Source organism: Sarcophilus harrisii, chromosome 4 (genome assembly GCF_902635505.1).
Source record: "Sarcophilus harrisii chromosome 4, mSarHar1.11, whole genome shotgun sequence".
In the NCBI taxonomy this organism is placed as follows: domain Eukaryota; kingdom Metazoa; phylum Chordata; class Mammalia; order Dasyuromorphia; family Dasyuridae; genus Sarcophilus; species Sarcophilus harrisii.
In genome coordinates this window covers 119,346,232-119,364,014 of record NC_045429.1, presented here as the reverse complement: position 1 = coordinate 119,364,014, position 17,783 = coordinate 119,346,232, and the positions used below count along the sequence as shown (strand labels likewise).

The following is a 17,783-nucleotide window of genomic DNA, read 5'->3' as shown; positions in this document are numbered from 1 at the left end:
AACACTTTCCACACAAATAAAGTCAGATTTAGATAATTGGAAAAATATTAAGTGCTCTTGGATAGGTCGAGGGAATATAATAAAGATGACAATACTCCCTAAACTAATCTATTTATTTAGTGCTATACCAATCAGACTTCCAAGAAACTATTTAAATGATCTAGAAAAAATAACAACAAAATACATATGGAAGAACAAAAGGTTGAGAATCTCAAGGGAATTAATGAAAAAAAAAATCAAATGAAGGTGGCCTAGCTGTACCTGATCTTAAACTATATTATAAAGCATCAGTCACCAAAACCATTTGGTATTGGCTAAAAAATAGATTAATTGATTAGTGGAATAGATTAGGTTCACAGAACAAAATAGTCAATAACTATAGCACTCTAGTGTTTGACAAACCCAAAGATCCCAAATTTGGGGATAAGAATTCATTATTTGACAAAAACTGCTGGGAAAACTGGAAATTAGTATGGCAGAAATGAGGCATGGACCCATACTTAACACAATATACCAAGATAAGATCAAAATGGGTCTATGATTTAGGCATAAAGAACAAGATCATAAATAAATTAGAGGAACATAGGATAGTTTACCTCTCAGACTTGTGGAAGAGGAAAGAATTTGTGACCAAAATTGAACTAGAGATCATTATTGATCACAAAATAGAAAATTTTGATTATATCAAATAAAAAAGCCTTTGTACAAACTAAACTAATGCAAACAAGATTAGAAGGGAAGCAACAAACTGGGAAAACATCTTCACAGTTAAAGGTTCTGATAGCCTCATTTCCAGAATATTTAGAGAATTGACTCTATTTTATAAGAAATCAAGCTATTCTCCAATTGATAAATGGTCAAAGGATATGAACAGACAATTTTCAGATGAGGAAATTGAAACTATTTCCACTCATAGGAAAGAGTGTTCCAAATCACTATTGATCAGAGAAATGCAAATTAAGATAACTCTGAGATACCACCTGTCAGATTGGCTAAGATGACAGGAAAAAATAATGATGAATGTTGGAGGGAATGCAGGAAAACTGGGACACTGATGCATTGTTGGTGGAGTTGTGAACAAATCCAACCATTCTGGAGAGCAATCTAAAATTATGCCCAAAAAATTATCAAACTGTGCATACCCTTTGATCCAGCAGTGCTACTACTGGGCTTATATCCCAAAAAGATAGTAAAGAAGGGAAATAGACCTGTATGTGCCAAAATGTTTGTGGCAACCCTGTTTGTAGTGGCTAGAAACTGGAAAATGAATGGATGCCCATTAATTGGAGAATGGTTGGGTAAATTATAGTATATGAATGTTTTGGAATATTATTGTTCTATAAGAAATGACCAGCAGGATGAATACAGAGAGGCTTGGAGAGACTTACATGAACTGATGCTAAGTGAAAAGAGCAGAACCAGGGAATCATTATATACTTCAACAACAATACTGTATGAGGATGTATTCTGATGGAAGTGGATTTCTTTGACAAAGAGAAATCTAACTCAGTTTCAATTGATCAATGAGGGACAGAAGCAGTTATACCCAAACAAAGAATACTGGGAAATGAATGTAAACTGTTTGCATTTATTGTTTTTCTTTCCAGGTTATTTTTAATCTTCTGAATCCAATTCTTCCTGTGAAACAAGAGAACTGTTTGGTTCTGCACCCATATATTGTATCTAGGACATACTGTGGCATATTTAACATATATAGGACTGCTTGCCATCTGGGGGAGGGGGTGGAGGGAGGAAGGAGAAAAGTGGAACAGAAGTGAGTACAAGGGATAATGTTGTAAAAAATTACCCAGGCATGGGTTCTGTCAATAAAAAGTTATAATTATTTTTTTTAAAAGAAGAAAAAGAAAAAGAGACAGAGAAAAAAAGAATACCTTCAAATACATAATTAGGCCTTTCTCCTAAAAATCTTGGGCAAAATAGTTAATCTATGTATAAGTAACTTTTCACATCTTTAAAGTAATACTATTTAATCTTTTCCCCTATTCTTTGGGCATGTTTCTATTTGAGATACTTTGAAAATGAATCTTTGGGACTTTTACAACTGGATCATCTTTGGCACAGATTTCTTTGGTATGTTCTTAATGACGTGCAATCACACCTCTAAAACTTCATCTTCTAAAATGGCATTTTTTAATCGACATCTAATATTTTCATATTAATAGTCTAACTTCATAATCCACTGTCAATTAGAGTGATGAAATCACATTTCACATATAATGCTGGAAAATCCATGACCATTTATTTTTCAACTTTTGGTTGCTGTTTTCTGTTGTTGTTCAGTCCTTTTGGTTATGTCTGACTCTTTGTGGTGCCATTTTGGGTTTTCTTGGCAAAGATACTGTAACACTGCCTTTTCCTTCTCTGGCTCATTTTACAAATGAAAAACAAAAGCAAATAGGGTTAAGTGACTTTCCCAGGATAATACAGCTAATAAGTATCTATGGCCAGATTTGAATTCATAAAGATGAGTCTTCCTGACTTCACGCCCAGTATTCTATCCACTGTGCCACCTAACAGCCTTTTTTAAAAAACATTTTGAATGGGGCAAGGGGGACGGGAACCTGGTTTAGGGGGATCTAACATAAAAATTAAGGCAGGCTTATTTTTATTTTATTTCAAGGTAAGACCCTCACTAATGTTTTGTAATGAACTGGCCCTGTAATGTAGCTCTGGGCTTTTAGGACTTGACTTTGCAAGATCTAATGTTGACTGAGATAACTTAGGCTCTCTTTCAGCCTCTGTTGTGGCAACTATGTTAGAGGAGTTAAACTTTCCTAATAAATTATAATAAGCAAAAACAATGTCTTACTTTTTATTTATATTACATCTTTAGAATCAACATATATCTAAATGTCAGACAAAGGCAATCACATATGAATATCATCTTACCTCTTTTTTCTAATTGGTGCTGATATTTATTATTGCTCTAATTAGCCCACATACCAGCAAATGATTGATAAATGACTCCCAAGTCATTTCCTATAGTCTATAAGATTAACTATATCACATATGAATGTCATCTTACCTCTTTTTTCTAATTTGGTGCTGATATTTATTATTGCTCTAATTAGCCCACATACCAGCAAATGATTGATAAATGACTCCCAAGTCATTTCCTATAGTCTAAAAGATTAACTATATTGTTGTAATGACTACTTGTCTCTCTCAGTGTCTAAGTTCCAAATAATTAAGGCTATCAAAAAAATAGAAGAAATATTAGAGAATTCCTTGTGCATAGAGATCTTCAAGTAAACTAAATATCCACTTATCTAGGATAAGAGGATCTTGGTCAGGTAGATCGGATGGTTTCTAATGGCCTTTATAACTCAGAGATTTTATGACACAATATTCTTAATTTTTTCTTTTAATAAAATATAGAATTTGGAGGAAGTTTTGTTCTTTCATTGAGGAAAAGTGGTTATTCTGTACTCTTGGTTTACTTATCTTTGTTGAAAGGAAATTTTAAATTAATGTTAATTTAATTTTATAAAAACTTTTTAAAACAAATTCCAATCTACTTCTTTCAATAACTGAAATTAAAATAAATTTTACTCCCCACAGCATCATTTTGTAATTATTAACTAGGGATTCCTACTCTAAAGAGATTAAAATCTAAATGGCTTTCTTCAAGTCCCAGATGAAGTCCACTTTCTGCAAGAAACCTTTCCAGTCCTCTTTATTCTTAGGAGCTTCTCTTTGAGATTTACTCATTTATTTTATATGTATATGTATGTGATGTATACATACACACAGATAATTGTTTTTCATGTTCTTTCATTAGTTTTATGAAATCCTTGAGAATAGGGAGTGTTTGGGGAGTTTTGTTTGTTTCTTTTGGGAAAGAGGGGTTAGCCTTTATATCCCTATCACTTAGAATAGCAGCGCTTTAAAAATGCTTTGGGACTGATTAAATGACATTAAATTTAAAAGACATTAAAAAGAATATTACATTTAAAAGATTACATTAAAAAGATTCCTTGTTATGCTCCTGTCCTAATGCAATCAATCACATTTATCAGGAAAATAAAAATAAAAATGGAAAAATAATTACAAATTATGATAAAGTACATAATTTAGGACATAAAGAGGACTGAGTCCTTCAGAAAATCTGAAACTAAAATTAATGTAACTTCAAAGCATTTCAAATACCTCTGCTGCCCTCTTGTGTAATTTTCATATTATTATTATTTTTGTGAAACTAAGTAAAATCAATAGATCAATGAACAAAATAAAACTATGAAAATGCAATAAATAAATAAAATGATGCTATAGGAAATGAGGCTTCTTGGAAAATAATGCATCTTATATACATATGTATGTATGTATATGTACACATATATGTGTGTGGTGATATATGAATAATGATAAAGAAGGTAAATTATTTCATAAAATTTCTTTTTAAGAAATTTAAATGAAAATGAATAGGCATTTGGCAATATTTTCTTTCTCATACTAAATTAATTATGTTTATTAAGCATCTGTTACAGATATCTGTGCTTTTCAATTGTTTATGATTTATGATTCAGCAGTATGATCAATAACCTGGAAGAGAAGGAACCTCTATTAAGTCAAAGTTCTTGTTTTGCTGCCAACTATTTAGAGTTATTTAATAACATTTTCTACCCCTCAATTTCTTCATCTATTAAATGAAAATTGTACTTGCCCTTCCCTTGTAAACAAAGTATCATTACAAGTACTTTGTAATGGCAATTTCACCATGAACCACTCAAGTCTTTAACTTTCTTTTATTCCCCTACTCTAAGTAGTACAATGGTCACAAGTTGTCCAACAAATGTTGACTAAGAAAAGTAAACACGGCAAAAATGCCCAGGGAGATCCTGCTGACCCAGGGATTGGTAAGTAGTACTTTTTTGCCTTTTTCATGTTAATATGTCACATAGGTTGTGATCTATTTCTAAAGCTCCTGGGGGACCTGGGTGGCAATCTATAATCAAGGTACTACAATCATGCTTTTGTAGCAGTAATTAGAAACTCTTATTTAAAGACTATATAAAAACAGAGAAGGAAAAATATATATATTCATTAAACAAAGATTTATTTAGCCTCTATTTTGTGTAAAGCTCTGAAAAGTTGATAAATGCTCAGGAATTATATTCTCAATTTCTACTTACACTGGAAAACTGGATCTCAAGAAAGTGAAAATCAGTTGATAAATCATTCAATCACTCTTAATGACCTTTTAGAATGTGCACCATTGAGTTTACTAGCAGGATAATTCATCTGCTCTAAAAAGGCAGCATTTAACTCCATCAAAAATTGAGAGTTGCAAGATTCTTGGCCCAATAAGAAGACAGATGAAATTCAATTTTATGCTGATAGTAAACTCTGAAATACTTTTAGAATATCCTGAAGGCTTTTTATAGGTCAAAGATCTATAGTGCATCTCAACTACTCAGTGCTGAGAGGAGTCACATTGATTAATGATAAGGACATAGACTAAATGACCATTTCCATGGCGTTTTTAACAGATCACCATCAATCAATGCTGAAGTCAGTATCTCTTTAGCCAAATTTCCAAATCAAGAAGTTTTGAATGCCATTAGGTTCCTCTTATGTGGCAAAGCACATGGTGCTGGTGCTATTCCAGTTGAAATTTATAAGGCAGGGTGTCCACTGCTCATACAAAAACCTGGCTGAAATTTTTCAAATTAAATGGCAAGAGGAGATCATCCCCCAGGAGTTTAAGAATGCGCTCATTGTCCATCTCTATAATGTCTTGTGACAATCATGGGTGAATGCTACAAGAAAGGAGTAGTCTTTTCTCTCTTAGTCATTGCTAGCAAGATTCTTTCTGGGGTGGTCCTTAATAGACTAATCCTTCACATTAAAGACAGTCATCTACCTGATAGCCAGTGTAGCTTCAGAAAGGACCAAGGAATAATTGATACAGGATCTGACAAAAGTCTTTGAAATTTTCAGTCATGAAAGCTTATGGAAAACTATGACAAAATTTGATTGCCCAGAAAACTTCATCAATATGTCAACTTCATGATGTCATATTTGCCCAAGCTTTATACAATGGATGATACGCTTGAGTTTTCCCAGCTCTCAATGGAATGAAGCAAAGTTATGTGCTTTCTCCTATGTTTTTTAGTATATTTTCAGCAATGTAATCAGACATCTTCAACAAGGATGAAAATGGCATCAAGGTCAACTACCCCACTGATGATAAGTTATTTAACTTGAAAGGGTTATAAGCCAAGATTAAAATGGAGGGAGAATTGGTCCATGATTTTTTGTTTCCAGATGACTACATTCAGGGAACTCTCTGAAACTGAGATGCAAGAAAGATTCTCTATTTTTTGCTAACTTTGGTCTAACAATTAGCACCAAGAAAACACTGATTCTCTAATAACCAGTATACCACCCATATGTGGAATGATTGGTTACAGCAAATGAAGTAATTCTGAATATTGTGAATAAATTCATTTACCTTAGCAGCTTACTTTCCAGGAATGCATACACAGATGATGGGATTGACACATACATTGCCAGACCTAGTTCAGTATTTGAAAGACTCAAAAGGAAAGAGTGGAAGAGGTATTAGGCTGCCTACCAAACTGAAAGCCTACAGATTAACCACTCTCAGTTTGAACAGTATACCAGCACCATGCCAGGAAACTGAATCTTTTCCATTTGAATCATCTTAAGAAGATTTAAGTTAAGGTATCAGACATTAAGAATCTTTCTCAAGCTGAACTGCCAAGTATTTAAACTTCATTGCAGAGAGAACAACTCTGATGAACTGGCTACATTGTCTAAATGACAAACATACATTTCCCTAAAAGACTATTTTACAGAGAACTCACATAAAGCAAGCACCCACATGGAGGTCAGAAGGAATGTACAAGGACACACTGACAATCTCCTAGAAAAACTTTCAATTGTGTAAGATGAAAGATACTGGCAAAGGATCAGCCAGAATGATGTACCCAAATCAAATAAGACATTGTATTCTATGAGAGAAAGTCTATGAGAGAATTGTAATAGCTCAAAAGAAACATGAAATATTAGAGACATCTCAACTCCAAGTATTCATATGAAATATTTTTGCCAACTGGTGACATACCCTTCTGAATTAGTGATCTGATCAGGCACAGTCTGACACACTGTACCTTGATTACAATATAGTGATGTCATTTTGATCCTTTTGAAGAATGACGGACAACCACCCATATACTAAGGTGCTGTTAATAAGAAGAGTTGTTTTAAACATCCACCCAAAAAGTCTATATCACACTCTTATTTACACATATGGAAGAAAGTACTTCCAAAACTAGAGAACACATGAAACTCACAGGTCTTAAAGTCCATTTGTATTAGAGTATAATACATAATGATAATTCATAATGATAACTCTAAGTTGTAAAGAAAACTTAAATGTATATTCCACTCACTATTTGATCCTAGAAACAATAGTGAGTCACTGAAGTTTATTGAATAGGACAGTTAACACAATACAGAAACTATTAATTTTTGTATTACAAAGTCACAAAGCAGAAGCAGCATAATGTTCTTTCAATTATGATTTTAAAATTATTCTGATAAAAAATGAAATAGCCTGTTAAATTAAAATGTTCTATTAAAAATCAATTTCAAAATATCTTCATACCAAGAGGAAAAATTGTTAATTATTTTAATTAGGAAATTATAAGAAATATGAGTGCTTTTATATTTAACACAAAACTTTTTTTAATACATTTTAGAGAGTTGCCAGTCTAACCAAAGACATATATATTTAAGGTTGAATATTTGCTCTTTCAGCTATGAATAAACATGTCCATCATGGCTGATTATAATAGACTACATAAGAAAAAATATTTTTAACTGAAAATAAGATGATGTGCTCAATGTATGCCAAGTCAGCTTACTGGACTAAACAACTTCACAATTTACAGTTTCACATTACAAAATGTTAACCCAAAATGACTATGTTTGTCAGTAAACCTCATCATTCCACTCACCAGCTTAAGCACCATTTTCAGAGGAGAATAAATTTGGTACCTACAAATGAATATCTAAAAGTGAACCAAAACCCATACTTAAAATTCATAAAATATAGAATTAAGTGACGTTTACCTTGAAAAACAGTTGGTACTCTAGTAAGACTGGATTTGAAAACTAGCAATAAATGGTCAGCTAAACCACAAGCCAAATAGAGTCCATCTCCTATTAAAAGAAAAAAGTTCCAAGTCATATCTGATGCAATATAAGCAGTGTTCATTATGAAAACTGACAATTCCAATTTAAAGTTTACTTGCTAGAGTAATTTTTACTTACTATGAAAATAACACATTTCGAATAGTGATGGTTCTAATATCATTTCATTAAAAAAAAAAAAAAAGACTAAAGGAGATTTTTTTTTGCTGAGCAAATAAGTTTTGCCCAGATAGCCATTTAAGGCTAAAAATCCAGGGTATAAATCAAATATTTCAATTCACACACACACACACACACACACACACACACACTTATCAAATGTCACTTTAAGAAAAAAAGTTGACTACAAATAAAATGTGTATATTTTCCTGAAGAACATAGTCCAAATCTTCAGGGAGGAAAAAAAACAAAGCTTTGGATGAACTGGATTTAAATATATTATTTTAGTTTTCTAGGCAATCAGGGTTAAGTGACTTGCCTAAGATCACACAATTAGAGAATGTTTAAGCTCCCAAGGCCAGATTTGAATTCAAGTTCTTATGACTCCAAGACCAGTACTTTATCCACAATGCCGTCTAGCTACCCCCAGATAAACTAATTTTAAAATAAGGTATTTTGGTTGTTGGTACACAGAGGCACAGTGGGAGAGAGAGGACAGTGGTATATATATATATATATATATATATATATATATATATATATATATATATATATATATAATATTAATTAAAATAATTACACTAAGTTAATTAAAGCTTCTCACAAATATCTAGTGGCCCTACTTCTCTGAGTTCTATGGCCACACAGCCTTCTCTCATCATTAGTTTTTTCCCTACAATGAAAAAAAAAATGCAAGTGTGAAGAAGGAACATAAGTAGATAGAATCTACATTTTGTTAGTTCTGAATATTAGATTACAGAATCAGGACCAGAAGTGGATAGCAATCAAATTATCTAGAAATATGAGAATTTTTTTATCAGATACCATACTCAAAGTTTTCTATATTCTGTGTCTGAAATGGTTGATCTGTTTCCTTTTATGGCTAATCACTTTTTAATGAAACTAAATCTTAAAGAATAAAATTCAAAGTTTTGTACAATATTATTGGGTAAGGAAAGGAAACATGACAAAGCCATGAGGGAAAATTCCTTTTGGATAAAATTCTGCATTAACACATTCCAACAGTATCATAATTATGAGAATTAGCAAGGCTCTCACATGGCAAGGTATTTCAAAGGACAGGGAGAACACGGAACTACCAGTGCTAGGAAACTGTTCATGGTACAAAGAACATCACACTAAGAGTCATTCAACCTGGGTTTAAAACCCAGTTGTACCAACACTCAGTTGTGTGGTCTCAGTTCTTGATCTACAAAATAAAGAGGTACTTTCAAAGACTCCTTCCAACACTCTCAGTCTGTGACTGGATAAAGCTTAATTCCTGAACCTAAATTAAAATGTCCACGATTTCTCGAGAGGCTCTATTCAACCACTTTACTGCTGGTTCAATTCATTAGGCCCGAGTTCTAAAAACCTGAGTTCAAATCTATCCTTAAACACTTATTAGCTATGTGACTCTTGGTAAGTCATTTACCCTCTGTCTGTCTCAGTTTCTTCTATGCTGAAATGGGAATAATAATAACACCTCTTTCACAGAACTGTTTTGAGGCTCAAAAGAGATTTTGTAAAGTGCTCAGAATAGCATCTAGAATATAGTAGGTACTTAATAAATGCTTAATTCCTCCCTTCTCTCTTTGACTTCTCCACTCTTTACAAGCCACCCTGGAGAAAGTTACGTTTTAGGGCTGACTCTCCTGATTGGTGATTCACATAAAGGGAAGATGAGCTCATGTACTTGCAATTGTATCCTCTGAGCTTATAGCAGTGATGGATACATAGTAATCATGTAAGAAATACTTTATCTGTCTACATTGAATATTCTAATCATAATCAGCCAAATAAAAACTTGGGATCTTGTTTTGGCCTGGCTATCCATTTAGAAAAGACCAAGTAGATAAAAAATACCTGTTGCATAAATTAAGACATGTAGTTGGATAGACAACCTAAGAAATTTGTCCTTCAGAGTGGGTGGGTGTGTGTGTGTGTGTGTGCAAGTACTTACATACATACATGTATACATACATATAACACAGATGCATGTATATGTGTACATATGTTTTATGTGGATACAAAGATACATATATGTTTACATATACACACATCTACATATATTTATATGCACTGCATTGTATAAATCTGATATAAACAATACAAATAGAACATAATTTGGAAAAATAATGGAAAACAGTACAAGAGGAAGTCGGGCTAGACTGCCTTCAAGAATTGCAAAGCTTTTTAATGACACTAAGTTCACCAGAAAAAAAAAAAAAAAGCTGAATTAAATGTCAATTTAGTGCCAGTATTCTTCTAGTGTTAAAGTATGGTGGCAAGACATAAAACAGAAGAATTTTTTAAAAAAATTAAAAATGAATATCATCTAGAAGGCACTTGGAGAAGTGCATGATAGGTGGCGTAGACTTCAATATATGCCAATAAGGAACTGCAAAGCTGAACAATATTCAAAGATGTCATCACGGAAAGAAATATGTTCTAGTTATGTGGTGAAAACAAGGGATGGCAAGAAGACAGTAGCATGTCGGTGTTGTTGCAAAATTGGGGAGTAGGAGGAAGCAGGGAAGACCTATAGTACATTTCTGGAACCCACCATAAAGGATAGGGACATGGATGGACTATGATCTGCCACACTAGGAAAAAGAGCATCCAAATCAGTGAGATCACAGATCCATTTGAATGCTGAGTAATTAATTATTCAAACAATGAATCAGAACTTAAATGTATCTCACATTTGGAAATCTTAACTGTATAAAGTTTGAAACGTAGAATTATTTCAAATAATCTTATTATTAAAACAAAGTAAAACCTAAAAAGGTATTTTATTATACATACCTGAATACTGAAGGCAATAAATAGCAGTTGTTTTACTGGCTACAGATAGCTGTCTGCTAAGTGTGGTTGGTAGTGGACTCTCCAAGGGATAATCTTTACTTTTATGGAATAATAGAAACAATAAGTCACCAAAAAATGCGATCATTAAGTAGAAAGAAGCTAGACTTTAACTTCTCTATAGATTCAATTTGAAACCAAAAATCATAACATAACTTAAAATACATTATTCATTTGAAATTTACATACATAATTTTGAACAACATGAAAAGAGCAAAAATTATCCCATTTCATGCAAATTGATAAAAATATTGGTTTGCTTATTTTCTTGGTTCTCAATGGCTATAAAACTGGTTATTATTTATTGTTTAATAATTCCTAGTATTAAGGAGATAAATAATCATACTTGCTATTATCCTACTTGATAAATGGTTAGTTTTCCTAAAACTAGCAACAAAGTTGCTCCACAGATTCCTCAGTGTCACCTTCTTTTAAGCAGACCAGCAAAGCTTATACTTTCTTGTCCCCCAAACCCTATACCTCCATGATCACCAACTCTTCCCTCCCCCAGTCCGAGGAATTACTATTTTAAATCCCAAAAGGATTATAATATTGTAAAAGTTACCTAATTGGACTCCATACTGTCCTGGACAGAACTACTAGACTGACATTCCCAAAGCATAGATCCAAGTATGTTACTTCACCCATTTTAAAAAACCTCCAACTCTCTATTTCCTTCATGATTAACAAAACCCATAGAGCAATATGCCAATTGTGATTAATGCCCAGAAAAGACCAGTGAAAGAGCATCACAAGAGGACTTCAAAGATCTTGCAAAATTAGTCAGAAGTATGAGTTGCCAGTCTTTATTTATATTAAGAATGTATACTTACATTCTTAGTGGCCCATGATGTATTCTACCAAACTCAAACAAACTCCATCCTAAAATACTAGAAAACCTGACACAGTTAGAAAGTCGAATGTTATCCTGACATAAAGAAATAGAAAATAGAGGAATCAATAAACTTTAGGTATTTGGAACAATTCAAGAATGCCATAAAGGTAATTAGTTAGCATTAGGAAAAAGATGTGGTAATCCCCAAGAGCCCCCATGATTTTAAGAAGATCATTAACTTAATTTCTTTTTTTGTTGTTATGGCTATTACACCTAGTAAGCAAATAATTCAAGAGGCAATAGTATGCAAAGACAAAAACAAAACAACATATGATCTCAAATTGCTTGCATTCCTTTGTACCATTTCAGCAAAATACTTACAAAAATGCCTCATTCTAATGTTAAAAACAAGATGTAATGTCATGGGCCGAAGTAACCTTCATAAGTGCTCAAATCTATAATTTCTTAGGTTAAAAAAAACTTTCAGTAGTCTAATTAATTCAATTAGACAAATTTATTAAATGTTTACTATCTGCATGGTGACAGTTAGATGGCACAATGAATACCATGCTAAGACTGGATTCAGAATGACTCATCTTCCTGAGTTAAATTCTGGCCTCAAAATGTATACTGTGTGTCTAAAATTGTCATTAGTAAATGGGTAGCTCAAAAGAAAGATTGGGATAGAGTTGAGTATGATGTGATTCTCAAAAGCAAAAACATGTAGGAAAAGGTGAAAAGAGTAACTATCTTATATAAATGAATACAAGTGGAAGAACTGACACAGAGGAATTAAATGGGAGAGGAAGGCTGGTAGTTCTAGAACCTTACTCTCATCAAAAATACACACATACAACTCACACACGTATTTTGTATATATAAATCTTTTAAATTCAGAAAAATAAAAAACTTGGTCTCAGACATTTATTAGTTGTACTGGGGGTGTGAAACTGTGTTCATTTTTGATCTGTAAGATTAACACTCTGAAATTCTGCCTCCTTTGATTCCTGACCTCTCCCCAGACTCCAGAGAGTCTATGAGAGCTTATCCTCCTGGCTGGGTCATTTCTAAAGCAAATCACCTCCATCGCTAACTGGATCTCTATTCAAATTCAGGCTGAAAAAGTCTTCAAAGCAATTTCATTTGGGAAATCCTGGTCTGATAAGCTCAAATTGCCGCCTCACCCACCCCACCCCCAATCCTGCCAAGATCTGCTATATAATAGGTTTCTATTTACTCATTTCTTTGCAGAAGGTCAAAAGTGGCATGTTCTGCCTCTTTGGTGTAACTACAAGGACTCTGCCCGCTAAGAAGGCATTCTCTTCGTGATGCCAGCCTCCATTTCCCTAATAGGACTTTGCCACTGAAGAAGTCAGTTTCTCTAGCAAAGCTGACTTCTCATTGAACAATAAGCTTCCATTTTTGCCACCTAAAACTCTTCAGATTCGTGAGTTCTTTCATGAAGGACCTGAGTTGACCAAAAGATTTCCACAACTCTCTGACTGACACTAAAACCATCAGTTGTGTGACCCTGGCCAAGTCACTTTACCCTGTTTGCTTCAGTTGCCTCATCTGTAAAATGAGCTGGAAAAGAAAATGGCAAAACCACTCCAGTGTTTTTGCCAAGAAAACTCCAAATGGGATCACAAAGAGTAGATGTGACTGAAAAACAACTGGACAACAATAAATAATGTGGCTTACCATATGAATATTGTAATAGTTTCCTAACTGGCCTCCTTGCTACTAGATTCTTTTCTCTCCATACTGTCTTACACATAGGTGCTAGATTGATATTTCCAAAGCATAGATCCAATTATGTAACTTCATCCATTTTAAAAAACCTCCAATTCTCTATTTCCTTTAGAATAAAATAATGGCATTTAAAAGTCTTTGCAATCTGGCTCCAGAATATCTTTTTTTAGTGCTTTTTCATATTACTTTCATATTATCAATTACTTATTTGATTTTTTAAACTAGGTACCTAATAAGCATCTCAAACTCATCACATCTAAAAGTGAGCTGATTATCTTTGGTCCCAAAGCATCCTTTCTTCCTAAATTTCACTTTCTACTAAGTGTGCCAATCTCAAGGTACATGTACAAGGGTACATACTATACATACATACACATTTAGATAGATGGATATGAAAGGATATGTGTGTGTGTGTGTGTGTGTGTGTGTGTATATATATATATATATATATATATATATATATATATATATATATTTCTTTGAAATATTACCAAAAAAAAATTAAACTCCTCAGAGCTCCCCCACTTCCCTTACAAATGTGGTTATTTACAAAGATACACGACAAAATAATAGAAAATGAGCTTATCTAAACAAATCAAATTTTATAAAAATCCCCTCTACACAGGGACAAATCCATGTAAAAGAAATTGAAAGCTCTAGCATGAAAAAAAATATATCTCCATCTCTTCATATAAAGAGGATGAAAGAAAGGGAAGACTATTTGCCTTCTAAATCAGTAGAAGGGATAGTCCACTAAGACTCTATTTGCCACTTGTGCTCATCTGATCACTGGCTCATCTACCTCTGATGTATGCTGGTTCTCTGTCACTCCACAGATTCCTCAGTGTCACCTTCTTTTAAGCAGACCAGCAAAGCTTATACTTTCTTGTCCCCCAAACCCTATACCTCCATGATCACCAATTCTTCCCTCCCCCAGTCCAAGGAATTACTATTTTAAATCCCAAAAGGGGATTTATGGAAGGGGCCATATTTATACCATCAGCGTCAGATAGAGTGATTTGCCTGGAATAGGCACTTAATGGATTTTTAGTTTACCTGCATTAATTAAACTGATTTTATTCAATAGATAATAGGGAAGCAATGAAAGGTTTTGAATTAAATGAAATAGAATGAAAGAGGAAGAAACTGAAAGTAGCAAGATACGTTTGAAAAAACCTGTTTCAGTCATCCAGACAGATATACATGGATGACAATAGGAACAGAGAGAATAAAATAGAAAAGATATCAGAAAGGTAAAAATGACTATATTTCATATGTAATTTGATGTGAAAAGCCATAAGTCTTCTAATCCTTAGCTTCCTTTTCACTATACTAACAGTGAGGTATTCATTAAAATACCATATTAATAAATGACAACCCAAAATTATTATTTGATAAGATGTATGCATTGTTTATTATGAATTTTGTGATAAAATATTTTAAATCATATTTCCAAACATATAGTTTTCTACATTTGATAATGCACTAAAAAAAATACCATATTTGACATTTGGAAATTTTTTTTAAACCTTCATACTGGTGAAAAAAATCTGAAATTTCATTCAAAACAGTAGATTAGCATATGCTATAGAAGGAAATAGAACTTTCTATGAAATAAAATTTTGAAGAGAATAAAATAAAAATACTTTAGAAGTTTCACACTTCATATTTAATCTTTTTAATTACATCACCTGTATTACATACCATTTATAATAACTCTTTAATTCTGAGAATCTTTCACCATTTGTCTTTATGTTGGTCTTTGGTGAAAACATAGTTCTTCTGTTGGAAAGAATACTTTCAAATATTATTTTTGAAACATAGATTGCACTATAACACTGAGAAAAGTTAAATATCCATTTGCTACTTTATGCTAATATTATTATGTAGCAAAAAAAAAATTGAGTTGCTCATAAAAGGAAATTATAAGTTAAAGTTTTTCCTGGAGAACATGATAGTGGGAGGCCACAACTATATTGTGCTTTTATTTTTGTATCAGTATCTTGTACAAAGCAGATGCCTAATAAATATTTAAGTGAATTAAATTTATGCCTATTTAAAATAGCACAACTAATCACTATTACTTCTAACTCATTATTGATTTATAATTTCAATTCTGCACCTACACATTTGCAAAAACTCTGGTTTGCTACAATTTTGTGATAGAGATAAGGACTTCCCCAATGAGACAACTCCATCTAAAAACACAGGTCAGGAGTTCTTTGTGACTTCATTTCTTAGAGATAACTAGAGCACTCAAAAATTAAGACACATGTCCAAAGTCACAATAAGAATATGTGCCAGAGACCTTGAACTCGGATCTTCTGGCTTCTGAACCAGCTTTCACCTATGCCGTGCTGCTTCTTTCATACAGAATTGTTGCTAGAATATCAAGACTTACTTTAGGAGAATGCCATAACAATCATATCCAAAAAAATCAATCAATTATCTTTTGATTTGTAGAGATTATGTAAAAGAATGAAAATGAAAGGAAAATAATGTATTATCAAAAAATGCAAGGCATAATAGAGCTAGCCTTAAAATCAGGAAGACTCAAACTAGGTCCAGCCTCTTAGATAAAATGGCTGTTGGACTCTGGACAAGTTATTGTACCTCTCAATGCTCTAAATAATATTCTAAGTTCCAGAAAAGATATTGATCTGCACTAACAGAAGTTACCTCAAACAGTAGCTCTCAGTCCCAAGGAAATCACTTACCCAGTTTCTATTCCAAGAAGGCTCATTGTAATTCTTAGCTATCATTTTACAGTCAAAACTTTTCTTTGTAAGCATACCTCTAATTAATATGTTAATGATAAAATGATTCAATATATAGATATTCACTTTACCTAACAGTTTGGAAAGATATCTAAAATGCAAAATGAGGTAAAAACTTATTTTTATCCCATATAATATATAATTATTTTGTATAGTCTATATTTGAAAATTTTAAAAAAGACAATCATAATGTTCTACACCTACGAAGATCCCTTCTTTGTTATGAATCAATAAAGAAGGTCCCTTCCTTCTCATTGGGATTGCTGGTTTTACTGAGGTTACCAGTCTAACACATTTTATTAACAATTATATGCATCACTGTTAATAACCTGCTTTTGTTCCATCTGTACTTCAGTCTACCTTTACTGAATTAACTCAAAACAGTTTTGGCCCTATTGTAACAAATAACAAGTATCACAAATTTTGAACCCAGTTCCATCCCTCTTTTCATTACTTTACAATGTGTCACTAATTAGTTAAAAAGAAGTACTTAATTTTTCAGTGAATTGACTTAAAGAATTCCTACTCACTGTGGTGCAGATGCATAACCAGATGATACAACTTTATTGTGGAAAACCACTGGTTGGTCTTTTATGGTGCTCTTCACAGCTATATCAAAATAATTGGAAAAGATCATGCAAATGTTTGGAATACTACAATATCATTATGAAAATAACAGTGCAGTTAGAATTTTTTAAATTGTCAAATGGAGGAGTAGGATCTTTGCACCAATTATCTCTGATGAAATAAAAGGTCCAATGTCTATACCTATCCCATGTCTAATAACAGTATTATATTCAAGTTACATATGTGAGCAGTTACATGGTGCAATGGATACAGTGCCGGACTGGGATCAGGAAGACCTGAGGTAGTATCTGGCCTATTAGATACTTACTAGAAGTGTAATTCTACGCAAGTCACTTAACCCAATTTGTTTCCATTTTCTCATCTATGAAATAAGTTGGGAAAAGAAATGGCAAACGACTCCAGTATTTTTGCCAAGAAAACAACAAATGAGGTCAAGAAGAGTTGAATACAAATAAAATAATTCAACAACAAATTCAGGATATATAGGGAAATGACACAAATATGAGATCAAGGTTCATCATATAATAAATAGTTAAGTGATATGAGTAATTTTCAGGGAAAAAAGCTAATTCTCTATTAAATAGATTCTTTTTTTGGTTTATTTC

The 17,783-nt window shown here is 32.7% G+C and overlaps 1 protein-coding gene across 6 annotated transcripts in view; it reads right to left on the bottom strand.

Moving 5' to 3' along the window:
* Nucleotides 1–17,783, bottom strand: part of WDR27 (WD repeat domain 27) — a 243,228-nt gene that overhangs the window by 188,847 nt on the left and 36,598 nt on the right. For 5 of the 6 annotated variants that reach the window (XR_004229384.1, XM_031937462.1, XM_031937458.1 and 2 more), the window contains 4 exons: nucleotides 17,121–17,199; nucleotides 15,518–15,595; nucleotides 11,170–11,267; nucleotides 8,122–8,211 (listed from right to left, as the gene is read on the bottom strand). Coding sequence is in view for 5 of the 6 variants with exons in the window: in XM_031937462.1 (XP_031793322.1) it covers nucleotides 8,122–8,211; nucleotides 11,170–11,267; nucleotides 15,518–15,595; nucleotides 17,121–17,199 (345 nt within the window). In the remaining variant the exon portion in view is untranslated. The remainder of the gene's footprint in view (nucleotides 1–8,121; nucleotides 8,212–11,169; nucleotides 11,268–15,517; nucleotides 15,596–17,120; nucleotides 17,200–17,783) is intronic. The other variant, XM_031937459.1, reaches the window with a different exon arrangement.